Here is a 15191-nt window from a genome sequence, read left to right as displayed (position 1 = left end):
AAGGAAATCAGAAAATGACTTGATTTTCGTTTTTCGTTTTCCGGTTTCCAAACGGGAAACAAAATGCGAGTGGTTTCTCGTTTATTGTTTACTTAAAAATCGGGAAACCGGTCATTTTTCGTGGTCCGTTTTCCGATTTGAAAATGAAAATCGATTGGCCAGAAGATCCACGGACCCTGGTGATTAAAATGACACCTGGACCACTGACGCTGAATAGCTTTGGGTAACACCCCTGTCCCACCAGTCTAGCTGCAGTGCAGACACAGGGGCACAGGGGCTCATGCATTGGAAACATGGCATCAATATCTGTGCAGAGATTGAGGTATGTAATGAACTGGCATGCAAAGGAGGGCACAACAATGATCAAGGTATTTATTGCCACGTGCATTGACGTACTAAAAAGTATGAAATGCACGAAAGAGAGAGAGAGGGAGAGACAAAGAGAGAGAGAGGCTGCAGATATCTGATCAGGATTAAGAGGTGGCAGACTTCTGTAAGACTGAACTGCTGAAATGAACACACATCTACTGCTGGGCTTGACATTAACTTTTTTACCCACTGGCCACTGTGGCTAGCGGTTTTCCAGAGTCACTAGCCATACAGGTATTCCACTAGCCACAGATTTTATATAGGTTTTTTTCTCTCTTTATAATGATGGTATACATCAAGGCTATTCAAATGGCGGCCCTTGGACAGCAAGGTTCTGGCCCCCCACAAGCCCCTTCAAATACATAATCGTTTTTTGGAATTTAGAGATAAAAGTATGGGCTCCGTTATCATGCTGAAATGGGACACAGGACGTTAAATGCAGGAAATTACATCTACAGGGTGTCTACAGGTTTGACCAAGTCTTTTCAATACCATTTTCCAAATAAAATTAAGACCAACTCGCAGCGTTTACAGGTTTTAGCAAGTCAAAATTAAGACATTTTAAGACTTTTCAATACCATTTTCCAAATGAAATTAGGACCAACTCGCAAGATCATACACAGGTTCAAATGAAGCACAAAAACCAATTGGTTATTTACATTAATGTAGCCGTTTGAAAACACAAAACTATACACAATGAAACTTTAAACTAAATAAAATTCAATAATGCGTTCTAAATTACACTACATGGCTACAACTCCCAATTTCCGTCGCGAAGTTCATCACATGGCTGACATAATTATTCCTCCCTAAATTAAGCTCCACAAATTTAAGACAATTGGGTTGAAAATTTAAGACAAAATAAGACTTTTTAAGTAATAAGACTTACTTTTTAAGACTTTTTAAGGACCCGCGGCCACCCTGATCTAAGAAATGCTAAATTTTTTGGGGGAGGACCCCCAGACCCTCCACTTTAATGAAATTTCCCAGATTTTTTTTCATTGACAGTCGGCAACCATAATACATACGTATACTTCGGCCCCTTTACTGGGAGGAATTTGAAAAAATGGCCCTCGTTGAAATATAATTGAATACCCCTGGTATAATACATTTAACCTCAGAAGATGAGGTGCTAAAGCAAGATGAGTGCATGACAGACGTTTCGGCCTAGCCTTCTTCAGCGTGAGACGAAGCTGCAATAACTGCAAGAATTACACCCGGGAGTGCGGCTTTTTTACTGAACATGAACTTTGCCGTTTGCTCGCACCCGAAGACCTTGTAAGAAACAGTTGGGAGTTGAGCACACTTTCAAAAAAAAAAAAATCTAATCCATGACATTTCTGGAGTGGCTGGTCACTGTAGCCACATTAGTTACCTGTGAGAGCTCTGGCTGGGAGAGGCCGGGCTGGCTCATCTGCGAGGGCTGGCTCATGGAGATGTATCCCTGGGTCAGGGGCCCCTGGGAGAAGGGCTGGGAGGCCCCGTCCTGGCTGGCCTGGCTGTTGCCCATGTTGCCCTGGCCGGGACCCGCCTGGTTGCCAGCGCCACGCCCCTTCTGGCGGCCGCCGCGGCTCATCCGGCCCTTGTTGGGGCCTCCGCGACCTGCAAGTGGCACACATGGCATCACGTAGGGTTAATGATACCATCACATTATCATCACCATCAGAGCTTAGAGCACCCCTCCATTGATGCTCTATGGAAGAAGTTTGAGTGATACAATGTAACAATGTAAAATGTGATTTTTGAAGTCGTAATGTTACTAAAAGCCCTGTGCAGTCATAGTGGTGTAGTACTATGTTAGGTAAGTTTTTTGAGTGACTATTACAACGTTCCAGTGGTTGAACAGCACGTGTTTAAGGGGCTATGTGTCCTCGTAGGAGCAGATGTCTGTTGTGACATTACCAGTGTTGGGGCTGCTGGCCTGGCCCAGGTATCCGGGCGGGGGCTAAGTGTAATGCATGTCATATAATGTAATGTATGTAATGTAATGATTACCGGCTAAGTGTAATGTAGTGATTACCAGCGTTGGGGCTGCCGGCCTGGCCCATGTACCCGGGCGGGGACCAAGTGTAATGCAATGTAGTGTAGTGTAGTGATTACCAGCGTTGGGGCTGCCGGCCTGGCCCATGTACCCGGGCGGGGGCATGGGGGGCATCATCAGGTTGAAGGGGATGGGGATGTTCATGGCTGCCATGTGGTTGGGGCCCGCACCGATCATGCCAATCTGGTCATGGGTCTGGAAGTACATGTTGGAGGGACGACCTGCAAAACACATTTCACACCTCAACACCTGGTTTGGATAGGGACTTGATTCTTAAACTGTGGGCCCTGAAAGTATCCCAAGTGTGCCTGCTTAAAATATATTTCTTTAAATAAAAAAAATATTTGTGCGTATTGCTGATGACTATTTATTGAAGTTGTTAATTGGGTTAGAGGTGGGCCCCTAATATTTATGAACATTTCAAGTGGGCCCAAAGCTGGAAAAGGTTGGGCATAAGGATCAAAGGGAGACAAGCTGAGAAGGCAGAGCTCCATCTTTATCCAAAAGAGGTCTATTTTTATGTAATATTCTACCTTTATAATAAAGTAAAGGTTTGAAATAAATGTTATGGTGATGTGCCTGATGTCGTTGGTCTCACCAGAGTTGCTGCGGTCGTAGGCAGATCCAGGCACCAAGGCCTCCCTGGCGTCATACATGGCAGTGGTCATGAATCTCGCTCCCTGATAGGACAAGACAGAAATCAGCTGAGTCAAAACACATGCATATATACAGTACATTATCAACTGTTAACAGTGGCTAATAGTGCTATCGGGTTTACATTGCACTTTCATTTCATTCATAATTGATAAGTGTTAACATGTTTTCCAAACGGAATTAATCATTATTCAGAATTAAATTGAACTTGAATTGAAATGTCTCATGGAAACGAGGCCAATGGTAACAAACTGACAGATTGATCAAGCGAGCGAGCGAGCGACTGTGTGTGTGTGTGTGTGTGTGTGTGTGTGTGTGTGTGTGTGTGTGTGTGTGTGTGTGTGTGTGTGTGTGTGTGTGTGTGTGTGTGCGTGTGTGTGTGAGAGAGATAGTGAGCGGGTGAAGCTACTGACGGGGTTGATGGTGTTGACGAGCTTGCGTGGCTTGCTGAACTGGTGTGTGTGTGTGTGTGTGTGTGTGTGTGTGTGTGTGTGTGTGAGTGTGTGAGATAGTGAGCGGGTGAAGCTACTGACGGGGTTGATGGTGTTGACGAGCTTGCGCGGCTTGCTGAACTGCATCAGGCTCTCGCGCAGGTTGTTGAGGGGTCCTTCCACCAGCACCTTCTGCTCCTTGTAGTAGTTCAGCAGGTGGTTCCACAGCGGCTGTTTGGACAGAGCCTTCGGGTTGCCCACGATGATCACGCCATACCTGCAAACAACATGACACATTAGCCTTCAGCAATTATACATTCAGAACTTCCCCATACCATTCCAAAACCTAATCTGACCGAAAATGAGATTGTACACGGCTTCAGCAGTCTTTAAGATTAACTATGTGTACCCATTTTAGCCTAAGCCCTTTTTGGGAAAAGGTGCCCTCTCCCTATTAAAACTTAAATATATCAGCCTACGAAGCACATAAGAACATGAAATGAATTGCATTTAAAAGCTAGGACCTTCCTTTTGTACTAGAATGTGTACATTCAGCTCTAAAATACCCACATTTTTAATAAAACGAGTCTAATCTCAAGAACCTGGATGTATATGTATACCTGCAAAGTATATGTCGCTCCAGGACACAATGGGTTAAAATAAAGGTATACCCACCCCATTCCAGATGCTCGCCCTGCAACTAAATCAGCATTTAATCTTGGTGAGAGGCAGGTTGTGATACTGACCTGGCTCTGGTGAGGGCGACGTTGAGTCGTCGCGGGTCGTTGAGGAAGCCAATTCCCTGGTGCTCGTTGGCCCTCACGCAGGACAGGATGATGAAGTCCTTCTCTCTGCCCTGGAAGGCGTCCACGCTGGCTATCTCCACCTCCTGCAGGCGGCAGGGGACACGCAGCGTCAGCAAACACACAACTAACAGCAACACAAAACACACACCTGCTACACTCAACACACAGCTACTCTACTGACAGAATGTATTTATCAAACAACCGTGTCCGCCCTTATGCCATCATTAGTGCGTCCCACTGCTACACTGAAACACTACTGGCACAACACAGAGCTACTCTACTGGCACTCTATTGAGGGGAACACAGAGCTACTCTACTGGCACTCTATTGAGGGGAACACAGAGCTACTCTACTGGCACTCTATTGAGGGGAACACAGAGCTACTCTACTGGCACTCTATTGAGGGGAACACAGAGCTACTCTACTGGCACTCTATTGAGGGGAATACAGAGCTACTCTACTCTACTCTACAGAGGGGAATACAGACATCAATGAGGACAGGGATGGAAAAGCCACCTCTGGACAGGCTCATGAGACAGTCTCTCACGCATCTCATTCTTGATGCCGTCAGTTAACACACAGACAATCAAACATCGAATGGTAAAGAGCAAAGGATGGGGGTGATGAGGAGAGGAGAGAGGAGAGGAGGGCCCCACCTGGTAGAGTTTGGTGTGCAGGGATCCGCTGAACTGCATGTACTGCACCAGGTAGGACCTCTGGCCCTCGTAGGGCGTGATGACCCCGATCTGGTCCGGCTTGGCTCCCGCCTTCAGCAGACGAGTGGTGATCTTCTCCACATTGGACGCCTCAGTCCTGCAAGCATAGAGCAGTGTTGCCGTCATTTACTATTTCCTTTAAAAGGTGCACTGTGCAGGAATATTTACAAAATAATGAACTAATTTACTACTATGACCAAAGTACAGTACGTTTTGCAGCTACTTTTTTTCTTTTCATGTATGAAAAATGCCAATTTCCCACTTAACATTTGATGGTGGTGGTAAGTATTCATGAAAAAGGTAACATTTGGGAATGGGCAGCAGGAATGCTAGAAACAAACTACTTCTCACCTGTTGAGGTACGAAGTACCAGAGCTGGCTATCTCCTCCTGGCCCTGGGTGACGTAGAAGAACATAGGCTTGTCCGTCTGAGGCCACTGGAAGTCAAAGCCTTTCTTCACACGATCAGCTACCGCAGAGACCAAGAGGGAGATTAGTACAAGAGTCACATCCAGAGCACATTGTCCAGTAATAACACACAGATTAAGCAAATAGACCCAATACTTATTTATGTCAGTCAACTACCATAGTAAACTTTATTCCGTTTAGTTCTTTCAGAGCACTTTGAATAGTTTTTGTTTGGATAAGGTGTTAACATACATCTCCGTCCATTGACTGATGAAACCATTTTTTTTTTGTCAAATAATTGTTTTACTGGCTACCCATTTGGCTACCCTGGCTCCCTGACTTGGGTAATGAAACACAGGGCAACTTTTTGAGCAACATTGACTATGTGTATTGGCTATTCATTTTCTGATTTAACGGTTTCCATATTTTCTGATGGAAAAAAAGTTGTCTACGGCTAATCCAAGTTCTCTTGATAGAGACATCATCCTAGTCTAAACAGCATCCTACGAGGTCGTTGTCCGGGCACGTTGCTCAAAAAGTTGCGCTGTGTCTCATCATCTAGCCCGAATGACTCTCTGCATGGTGGGTTTACCTGCGGTGACTCCGTTCTGCAGCGATCCCTCGTAGAAGATGTTGGAGGGGAAGGCGCTGAGCGCGGGGTGCATACGGTACTGCACCTGCAGCCGAATGGGCCGGATACCCAGAACCACCAGGCGCTCAAACAGGGACTGGGACAGGCCAGCCTTGGCAGCCTTCTTACACATCACCACCGGGCCCAGCTGGCAGTGGTCACCCACGAGGATCAGCTGACCAGGGAGAGTGAGAGAGAGAGAGAGAGAGAGAGGAAGCAATATTAGCCAGTTTCACACACCTGTGTCTTCCTCAGAGTAAAAAAAATGTCCAAAAGGAAATAGCCACATTCCTGGTGCTCATTACACATCAGCAGATTCATCCTGGTAACAAATGGTCACAAATGGAAACATCCTGGTAACAAATGGAAAACTTCAGCGCCCAGTGTGAACGCGGGAGGTTCGCAGGTCAGCACTTTAGTTTCAAACGTAACTGGGGCGTTTAAGGACACCAGCACCGTTCTGGTCGTCTTGAAGCCAGTGCAAGTGTAAGACTTGAAAGGGGCCTGCCTACCTGCTTGGCCCCCAGCACGACAGGCACCATGCACTCGGGCTCCGTGGCCTGGGTGCTCTCGTCGATCAGGATGGAGCGGAACTGCATCTTAGCCAGCCGCGGGTCTCCAGCCCCCACACACGTGCCGCAGATCACATCAGCGTTCTAGCAGACAGGGAACAAGGAAGAGGTTTATTTAGTTTGCTTTCAATCACTTCCAGATCAGCAGCAATGGAATAAAAAAACATTACATTTACAAAACCAACAAAGGCAGAGGAAGAAAGGAGGAAAGGGTTAAGAGAGCAAATGAAATAGAACTCCCACTGGCATCATGCCATTTCTATAGGCACGTTGGGTGCTGTTGACATAACCTTTCATGACACAATAAATAAAACTGATGCATTATCAAATATTAATTTTGAAAAGCATGTGGTCCCATGATAAGATTTTGCTAAATCTCCGACATCTTGCTTTGAACAAACAACCCGACTCAATTCCCAATCAGGGTGCGTTTCTCGACAACTTCGGTGCTAACCAAGTTTGGAAGTTGGTTGCAATGCGATTTCCTGTTGGCAACCTAGTAAGTCCCTAACTGGTTAGCATTGCTGCTTTCAAGAAGATGGATAGTTGGCAGAGGAGAAAAAGAGGATGGAGAGATGGAGGAGAGGAGGGGAGTGGAGTGAGAACAGACCATCAGCAGCTCCCTCTCGGCGGTGCGCTTGAGGGCCCGGTAGCGCTTCTCATCAGCAGAAGACAGCTCTCCAGTCTCGTCCTTCAGCTGCTGAAGCTTCTGCAGCTCTGGCATGCTGGACACACACACACACACACACACCAACCAAACATTGAAAATCAATATTTCTATAATGACCACTAGTGAATTGCAAGCCGTGTAGAGACTGTAGTGTCAAAATGCTACAGTAAAATTGGCGTTCTCGATGTGAAGAGAGCATCCTCTTCTCTTTGAGCTGGCTAACTAAATACTGCAAGTGAGTGAGTTGTTGGTACTGACCTGTCCATGTTGCGTATCTGGTTGTGGAGGGCCAGGAAGGAGACGGGGGAGTCGATGGCCTCCCTGCTCTTGGCACACAGCCGCACTACCTTCAGCCCAGACATGTGGATCTTCTCCGTCAGCTGGTCCACCGCAATGTTACTGGGAGCACACACCAGCACGGGTCTGCAGCGACACACACAGTATTAGAATATATTACATTACCTCACATTACAACAGTACACACAGTATTACATCACATAACACACACCATTGGGTGGGGACGCTGTGGTGCAACGCGCCAAGACTCCCACATTTGGACTCGCATGCCCATGGGGACCCCGGTTCGAGTCCGGCCAGGGTCATTTCCCAGCCCTACCCCATCTCTCTCTCTCTCACTCACTTCCTGTCACCATCTCATACTGTCCTGTCAATAATAAAACATGAAAAGTCCTCTTCAATCAGGACTTTTTTGCTCCCACTATTAAACAAGTTTTTATGTGGCGCTTCTGGTCTGATCAAAAAAAAATTAAAAAAAAATTCTCTCTCCTGCTAATTTCACTGTCTCCTCTCACATTGTCCTGTCATAATAAAGGCCGAAAAAACATACTTAAAAAATAAAAAAATAGAAACATTACGCACACCAGCAGGGGCCTGCAGCGACACACAGCACAGTCTCATAGTAACATTTGCAGCTGGAAAACCGGAGGAGACTCATAATTAACAAGTTTTAACTGAGTGCTAAGTGAAGGACAGCACTCTTCAGATTTTTGCTTTGTTTATTCTCCTACAAATGTTTCGGGCAGAGCCCTTTTTCAGCATGTAATGGCACAAATGCCATTACAATTTCAATAAACAAAGAAAAATCTGAAGGGTGCCGTCCTTGGCTTCCTTTAAACTTTTTGAGCAGACAACAAGAACAAAATCAGCCAGCAATAATTTGAAACTTTGCGGGGGGAAAAAAAGATAAAAGGTTGACAACCCATCTCATTTTCTGCAATTCATTCATCATTTTCATAACCCACTTACACAGGATCCAAATCCCAACATGAGGCAGAGCAGTGGGTGTGGGGACAGGTGGTAAAAGGAAGAGTAATTACAGTACTTTGAGTCACCTGCTCCACTCTGCCAGTCCACACCCTGGGAGTGCGGCCCTCAGCCAGCCTTCTACTGAAATGGGCATGGCACTATGGCTCACTACGGCTCACGTCACGTAAAGTGCCTTGTGTTGAGCAACACTCACTTCCAACCGTGAAGTGGTTTGTGTAAGCCCACACAGGTTTGTCGTAAGGGACACCAGACAAAGCAAATGTATGTAGAGGAATATGCGTTAGAAACCGGTTGGACTATGGACTATTCACCTATGGTGAAAGACTGTCAAGTTATTTTTAAATCAATACATGTAGGTTGACAAGCACTGTTGATACAGTGCTGATAATTTATGGGTGGGAGGTCATTCAAGAGAGATTCAAGAGTTTATCATCGTCACTGAAGGCAACGAAATTGTGTTATTGGTGAATGGTTGAAGGTGCTTACCCATTGCCCTGACGGGCCAGGTGGTAGACTATGGTTGCCGAGGTGACCGTCTTGCCTGTCCCTGGGGGGCCCTGGATGAGGCTCAGAGGACGCTGGAGAACAGTCTTCACCGCATACACCTGCGCAACACACACACACACACACACACACACACACACACACACACACACACACACACACACACACACAATAAGGGCTGAGGAGGCAAGAATAGTTGAGGACTTCAAGACTAAATAGAAAAAGGGTCTAGTTCCACTGAACAAGTGAGGGTTAACTGGAGTGATTTAGGCTAGTACGACCCCAAGTGATGGTGGATACTGTAGATGGATGGCTTGGTTAATTAACAACGAGCGAGGCTATCTTTCACTTTCACTACCTAGGTGTGATTCCCGTTGAGAAGCTTGGGAAAGCTTGGTGTGGTGGGTACCTGAGAGTGATTGAGGTTGGGAAGGCCCTGGGAAAGTGTGGTGTGGTTACCTGAGAGTGATTGAGGTCGGGAAGGCCCTGGGCAGTGAAGCGCTTGGGGAGCTGGCACTTGATGATGACGTCCTCCACTTCGTGGCCCAGGAGCTTGTGGTAGATGTACCCAGACACAGAGGTCTCATCCACAGCAAAAGTCTTCAGGGCGCTTTGCATTCTGGACCAATCAAAAACAAGAAAACATTACATCAAGGTACACATCACCTTGATCACACTCCTTAAATTTTGTCAAGTGCAGAGAAGTACACTGACTGCACAGGCCAAAATGTATATATGTATGTATATGCGTACAGGTATGTACATATTTAAATTCTGCAATTGTAAAACTTTGCATCTGCACTAATTCTGTATATTTCTTGTGCTCTTCGTATGTGCTAGTGATGTTGGTTATGATGTCCTCGATTGTAAGTCGCTTTGGTTTAACACTTACCGATCAAATGAGGTCGACTTCCACACAAAATCAACCTGGAAGTTGTGGGCCACTTCCACTGGTGCTCCTACGCTGCTTCTCAACTCGATGGCGATCTCATCACCGTAATCTTAGCCAGTGGGTCAAGCGAAATTTGATTGACATTACAATGAACTGTAGTACTTAGCGCCTCCACACGCCGGCTCCGATAAAGTGCAGAGCACTGCCCTGCAAAAATTCGATTCCACTGTTTTCAATAGAACCCTGCAGTGCACACTGACGCTTATGTCCGCGGAAAGGGACACATAGGGTGTATGAGTCTGGAGTGAGGAGTCGCACACTGAAAACTCTTTTTTTCTTTGATGTTTATAAAAATAAAGACTCCTCGCTTCAAACTTTCAGTCACTCTTTGTTCTGCACCAACCTTTTTGCACGGTTGGGCAGCTTTAATCTCGTGTCATTTCCTCTATCCTGGAGGCAGGCAAAATACAATCCAGTCATTTTTGTGTACAATTAACAGTGATACTTCCATGTAGCCAGGCCGTGCCCTCCTATTGACGCAACACCTTCAGCGTGGCTACTAGTCAGGTCAAGAGCAATACAAGTACTTTCTGAGCTCCCGAAAAATCGGGAACTCCTCCCACTTTTTTGGGAAGCAAACAACCACTAGCAAACCAAGGGAGGCTGTTTGGGAAATGTTATTTGTTATGCTCTTGGTCAGACCAAGTCTGGAAGAGATTTGAAAGTCGATGATACTCAGGCTAACTTCAATGTGTCTTTTCTAGTTATAGTGTGTGTGTGTGTGTGTCTACATTGCAAGATACCACATGGCATTGCAGAGACCCTCTCTTTGCTTACATTCCTGAGACGGTTCACTGACGATAAATCCACTGTGCTTTGATAGCCACTGTGCAGACTGAAAGGATACTGTCGGGAACTTTGATGACGTGTCCGATGCCCTTCCAGAGAGGAGCCAGGTCCCCTTTGTAGCGGAGACAGATCTCATCGCCCTGCATCAGCCTCATATCTAATCACAACACAAAAGGCAATTAATACAACTGCAAACAGACAAATACAGCTATTTATAATTTTTTGTAAAAAATAAAATAATAATAAAAATGGATGCGGACCATGAACATGCATGGATTCCTAAACTACCAACTTACACTGACCACACAAACACACAAAACCACAAGATGAAGTGGGATTCGCATGCGTGGGATGCAGGACTGGTAATGAGAAACACAACCACAGGAGAACAGGCAAAAAAAATTGAGGAATTACCACCTGAGTCCGTCTTCGGTAGCGAGAAATAAGCAATCCGCTTTTTATTCAGGCCCAGGTCCCACCTGACAGTTATATTGTCTTGGGTCTGTGAAGAAGAAGAAGAAGCATGTGTGAACGGTGAGTCTCTCAACCACTTTTAAATTCGCCTTTGGCTAAGCCCTGCCCTCTTGAGTTACTGTTGCTAGGTCGGACAGATAAACTTCCTTTCTACTCTATCAACATTAATGCAGTGACTGCAAACCACAGCTTGTTCACTCCTTATAAATAAAAAACTAGGAATTGGGAATGCAAGTATTTACTCCCTGGACTGTCATGCATCACAGTTGTTTAGCTGTTGTGGCCTCTCAAATTCTCACCTGGGTATCGATTAGGGTTGCCACCTGAAAAAAAAAACCCTGAACATTTCAAACTCAATCGACATTTTTACTTGTATAATGGTATCTGTCATTCATTGTCCAGGAAAGTTTAAAAAAAAAATTCTGGACAGGTCATTAAAATCCTGGGCAATCAGGAAGAACCTGGACAGGTGGCAACACTGGTATCGATACTAGGCGTGTTGTAAACGGCACCATGGTAGGCTAAACTAAACTCGCATATCTTTCCCTGGCTCAAACTGTAGTTGTTAGAAATCACCCAACGTGAAAGATGTAGTCATCTTCAAAGGTACCACATCCATGTGTAACCTTAACGTTTGGCGTTTCTGTTACCTCGCGGGGCAACTTGCACCTTTGTCACAAATACCCCAGGCAAATTTCCAATCATATTTTAATAATAATATGACCGTAATATCTAGCTAAAACCGACTTGAAAACACAAGATTTCAATGGAGCGCTGCCAAACTGTCCAACTTCTGTCCGACCTTGTCCTTTTGCTGCATTGTGATTGGTCAAACAGCATTTTAGGACGGGCCTTAGCCAAAGGTGAATTCCATGCATGTAACTTTGGGCCGACGGAGCCGAATGAGCGTCATGTGAACTTTACATGCCACAGGAGACATATCGTCATTTGTATTCATTGTTGGTACTCTGGAATGAAAACATTCACACTACGAGGGGAGTTTTAGAGCACTTTTTTAATGGCTGTGTAGATTTTGACACAGGCACACCATGGGCACCACGCAAACTCAGCCAAACTGCAGAGACTGGCTTTAATATAATAATCACAATGCTGCGCAGCTAGTAACCTTACAGGCAAACGACCACCCTTTTCCGCTGGGAACTGTTGACATAGAGCTACAGTCCTACTTGTACGTCATACAGAAAATCCCATCCTAAGGAGTGACTGAGCGCCATTACCAACAAGTGCTCACTTTTAAATCAGGGACAAACCTGAGACTCTTTGAGCTTCTTGTCGTAGTCGGCCTCCAGCTTGACCAGAGGTCCAAAGATGTTCTGGTACTGGTAGGCGTCCTCGTAGCGGAGCAGGACGTGCTGCGGCTCCTCGTCCACGCCCGGCTTCTCTAGGTCCTCCAGGGTCGCCGTGGGGTTGTCCTGAAAGAGAGCAACGCTTCCAAATAAGCTCCAAAAAATAAACGTTAGTTTAATTAATTAAAACAGCAACATTTCGATCAACTTTCAATTGTCTTAAACTGTCTGACACTTTTGTCTGGCACCTGCAACAAGTGACTTTGGATGTGCACACACTACGCAAAACGACTGAACTAAATTCTATAAAAAACAGTGCCTTTCATGTGCTCTGGGAAGTGAATATTATCCAGTCTCCACAACTCGTATATCAACATTTTCAACAAGCTGCCCTGTGGAAAAAAATACAAGGCGGGCGTTTGTGTGTGTGTGCTCATACCTTCCACAGTTCCTCGAGCTTGTTGATCTGCTGGGCAGCGATCTGGCGTGCGCGGAGCTGCTCCTGCTCGGAGGGGATCTTCACCAGCCAGGACAGGAAGCAGCGGTCCTGGATGAGCGGCTGCCACTGAGAGCTGTCCCAGTTGATGTCCTTCAGGCTGCTCTGACTCGCACATGGCTGCCTGTGGGTGACATAGGAAAAAGCACTTCACATCTTTCAGGCAGTTTTCTGAGATCATGTTGAGGTCTTCAGAAAAAAAGAAAACATTCAGTACTTGAAAAACTGACTTTGGATAAAATGTCAGTCCAAAACCCATTTAATGTGCCTACATCTGAACCAGAACCCAGAAAGCATTGGTGCAAATCAACCAGACGAGTCAAAACAAAACCAAAAGTCTAAAAAAAAAAACCCACACCTGACACACTTCACTGCACAGTCTTGTGAACAATGACATGCAAATTTGTTAATCTCTAAAGAAACGTATTTCCCCTGGCCGGGACGCACCTGCACAGCAACACGACCACAGAGTCTGCCTTGGCGGGGATGAAACCCAGGAGGAAGACGTTGCGGCAGCCGCAGTTGTAGCACTCCAACACTGTCTCGCCCAGGGGGCCATCCTTGTGGAGAGTCACCTCCTTGCACTTGGCTCTCACCAGGTGATTCACAATGTGGCTGCAACAGAAACATCAGTTGAAAGTGAAGATTGAGCACATCCCAGGAAACGGTGCAGGACAAAGGCTGACTGTAGTTTTCGGACTGAGAAGTCTGCACACTTAAAATCCTTTTTGTTGTCTGTTATTATTTTTAAATAATAGAAGACAACAAAAAGGACTTAAGTTGTGCAGATTTCACATTCTGAACACTGCAATATAAGCATCAACAATAATTGGTTTTTATGCATCCTTTTCTTTATTATTTCAGCTACCAACATTATTTTTGGGCTCAGCATACCTTCCAGAGGTGTTGCCGCGGCCGTTGCAGAACCACTTCTTGCTGGTGTTGCAGTAGACCACACATGCTGGATCATGGATGCCACAATAGCTTCAGAGAAGAAATGACAGGACATAACGCGTCAACAGTAGAGCTGTCAAAGCACTTCTTTGAAATACATCAAAACGGGGTTTTAATCGCACGTTTCCGTGTTACCATCACATTCAGCACATCACATTTCACACTTCAATATACAAGATAAAAACACAATGTCCTCCTCACCTGCAAGCATGGACCGGTAGGTCTTTGGTGTAATAGGCATCCTCTTCATCTTCTTCGAAATTAAGTTCCGCTAAAAGCTGACTAGTTTTAGCAACAGAATCATCAAGTGGTCCGTTTTGCAAAACTTCATCTGGGCCATTTACCTACAAACACAGACGTGTCATCAGCACATTATCTAAGAGGAACCCAAAAACCACATGAAGGCGTTAACTGGCTTCGGCAGGCTACCTGTTATTGCTAGTCAATGTTAGCCATCCTGATACTAGGTGGCTCTGCGGCTATATTAGGGCAATGTGGCTAAAAGCATGCTAACTATGTTGGAACACCATAAGATGCGCAGGGCTGTCCAACGCACCTCGTAGAGGAGGTAGAATTTACAGATAGTTTCATTCAGTTACAGAAGACGACACTGTGTCTTCACCATTACGTGTAGAATTGGATTGCGAGCAAACAAGGAAGCTACTGTAAATGCTTGTCGGTGCTAGATTAGCTAGGATGAGAGCCAATGGCTAACTAGCGACAGCCTGCGTTATGCTAACTTGGGTTGGGAGACCAAGCGTGATCAAACAGATGCATGGGCACGAAATGAATCAAACAAACCTGGTTATCCAACTGGCTCTGGGTCTGGCCTTGTGTCTGTGTTTGACTGGGCAGTGTAAAATCAGTGAATTCGTATTCGGAGCCTTGGGTATCAGCTCCGAGCAACTCCGTTTCCTCGGTATCCAGGAAGGTTAGAGTCTGAGAACTCGGCCCATACGCTTCCACGCTCATCTTCTCAAGTTGACAGTGGTTTACAAGATACTGTAGTATCTGTTGTCAGGATAATTTAAATCCACCAGTGGCTTCTTTATCTTCTTATCACAGCTGAAACTACAATTCGAAAAATACACCCTAGCATTTACGGGCTAGGTAGATTCGAACACAAACAG

General features: G+C 45.6%; 1 protein-coding gene across 4 annotated transcripts in view; it reads right to left on the bottom strand.

Moving 5' to 3' along the window:
- LOC134450736 (regulator of nonsense transcripts 1-like) overlaps window positions 1-15191 on the bottom strand; it is a 21403-nt gene extending 6212 nt beyond the window's left edge. The window contains exons 1-23 of one of the 4 annotated variants that reach the window (XM_063200689.1): window positions 14863-15191; window positions 14263-14405; window positions 14002-14091; window positions 13555-13722; window positions 13051-13231; window positions 12576-12737; window positions 11604-11627; window positions 11245-11332; window positions 10889-10987; window positions 9982-10090; window positions 9549-9708; window positions 9072-9190; window positions 7557-7721; window positions 7239-7353; window positions 6569-6712; window positions 6018-6231; window positions 5369-5486; window positions 4958-5114; window positions 4242-4384; window positions 3598-3772; window positions 3009-3090; window positions 2470-2631; window positions 1745-1971 (exon numbers count right to left, since the gene is read on the bottom strand). In XM_063200689.1, the coding sequence (XP_063056759.1) occupies window positions 1745-1971; window positions 2470-2631; window positions 3009-3090; window positions 3598-3772; window positions 4242-4384; window positions 4958-5114; window positions 5369-5486; window positions 6018-6231; window positions 6569-6712; window positions 7239-7353; window positions 7557-7721; window positions 9072-9190; window positions 9549-9708; window positions 9982-10090; window positions 10889-10987; window positions 11245-11332; window positions 11604-11627; window positions 12576-12737; window positions 13051-13231; window positions 13555-13722; window positions 14002-14091; window positions 14263-14405; window positions 14863-15033 (3216 nt within the window). In that variant the 5' untranslated portion in view covers window positions 15034-15191. The remainder of the gene's footprint in view (window positions 1-1744; window positions 1972-2469; window positions 2632-3008; window positions 3091-3597; window positions 3773-4241; window positions 4385-4957; window positions 5115-5368; window positions 5487-6017; window positions 6232-6568; window positions 6713-7238; window positions 7354-7556; window positions 7722-9071; window positions 9191-9548; window positions 9709-9981; window positions 10091-10888; window positions 10988-11244; window positions 11333-11603; window positions 11628-12575; window positions 12738-13050; window positions 13232-13554; window positions 13723-14001; window positions 14092-14262; window positions 14406-14862) is intronic. The other 3 variants (XM_063200690.1, XM_063200692.1, XM_063200691.1) reach the window with 3 other exon arrangements.

This window comes from Engraulis encrasicolus, chromosome 6 (genome assembly GCF_034702125.1).
Source record: "Engraulis encrasicolus isolate BLACKSEA-1 chromosome 6, IST_EnEncr_1.0, whole genome shotgun sequence".
Classification (NCBI taxonomy): Eukaryota; Metazoa; Chordata; class Actinopteri; order Clupeiformes; family Engraulidae; genus Engraulis; species Engraulis encrasicolus.
Note: the sequence above shows the minus strand (reverse complement) of the source record. Positions and strands in the feature narration are given on the sequence as shown.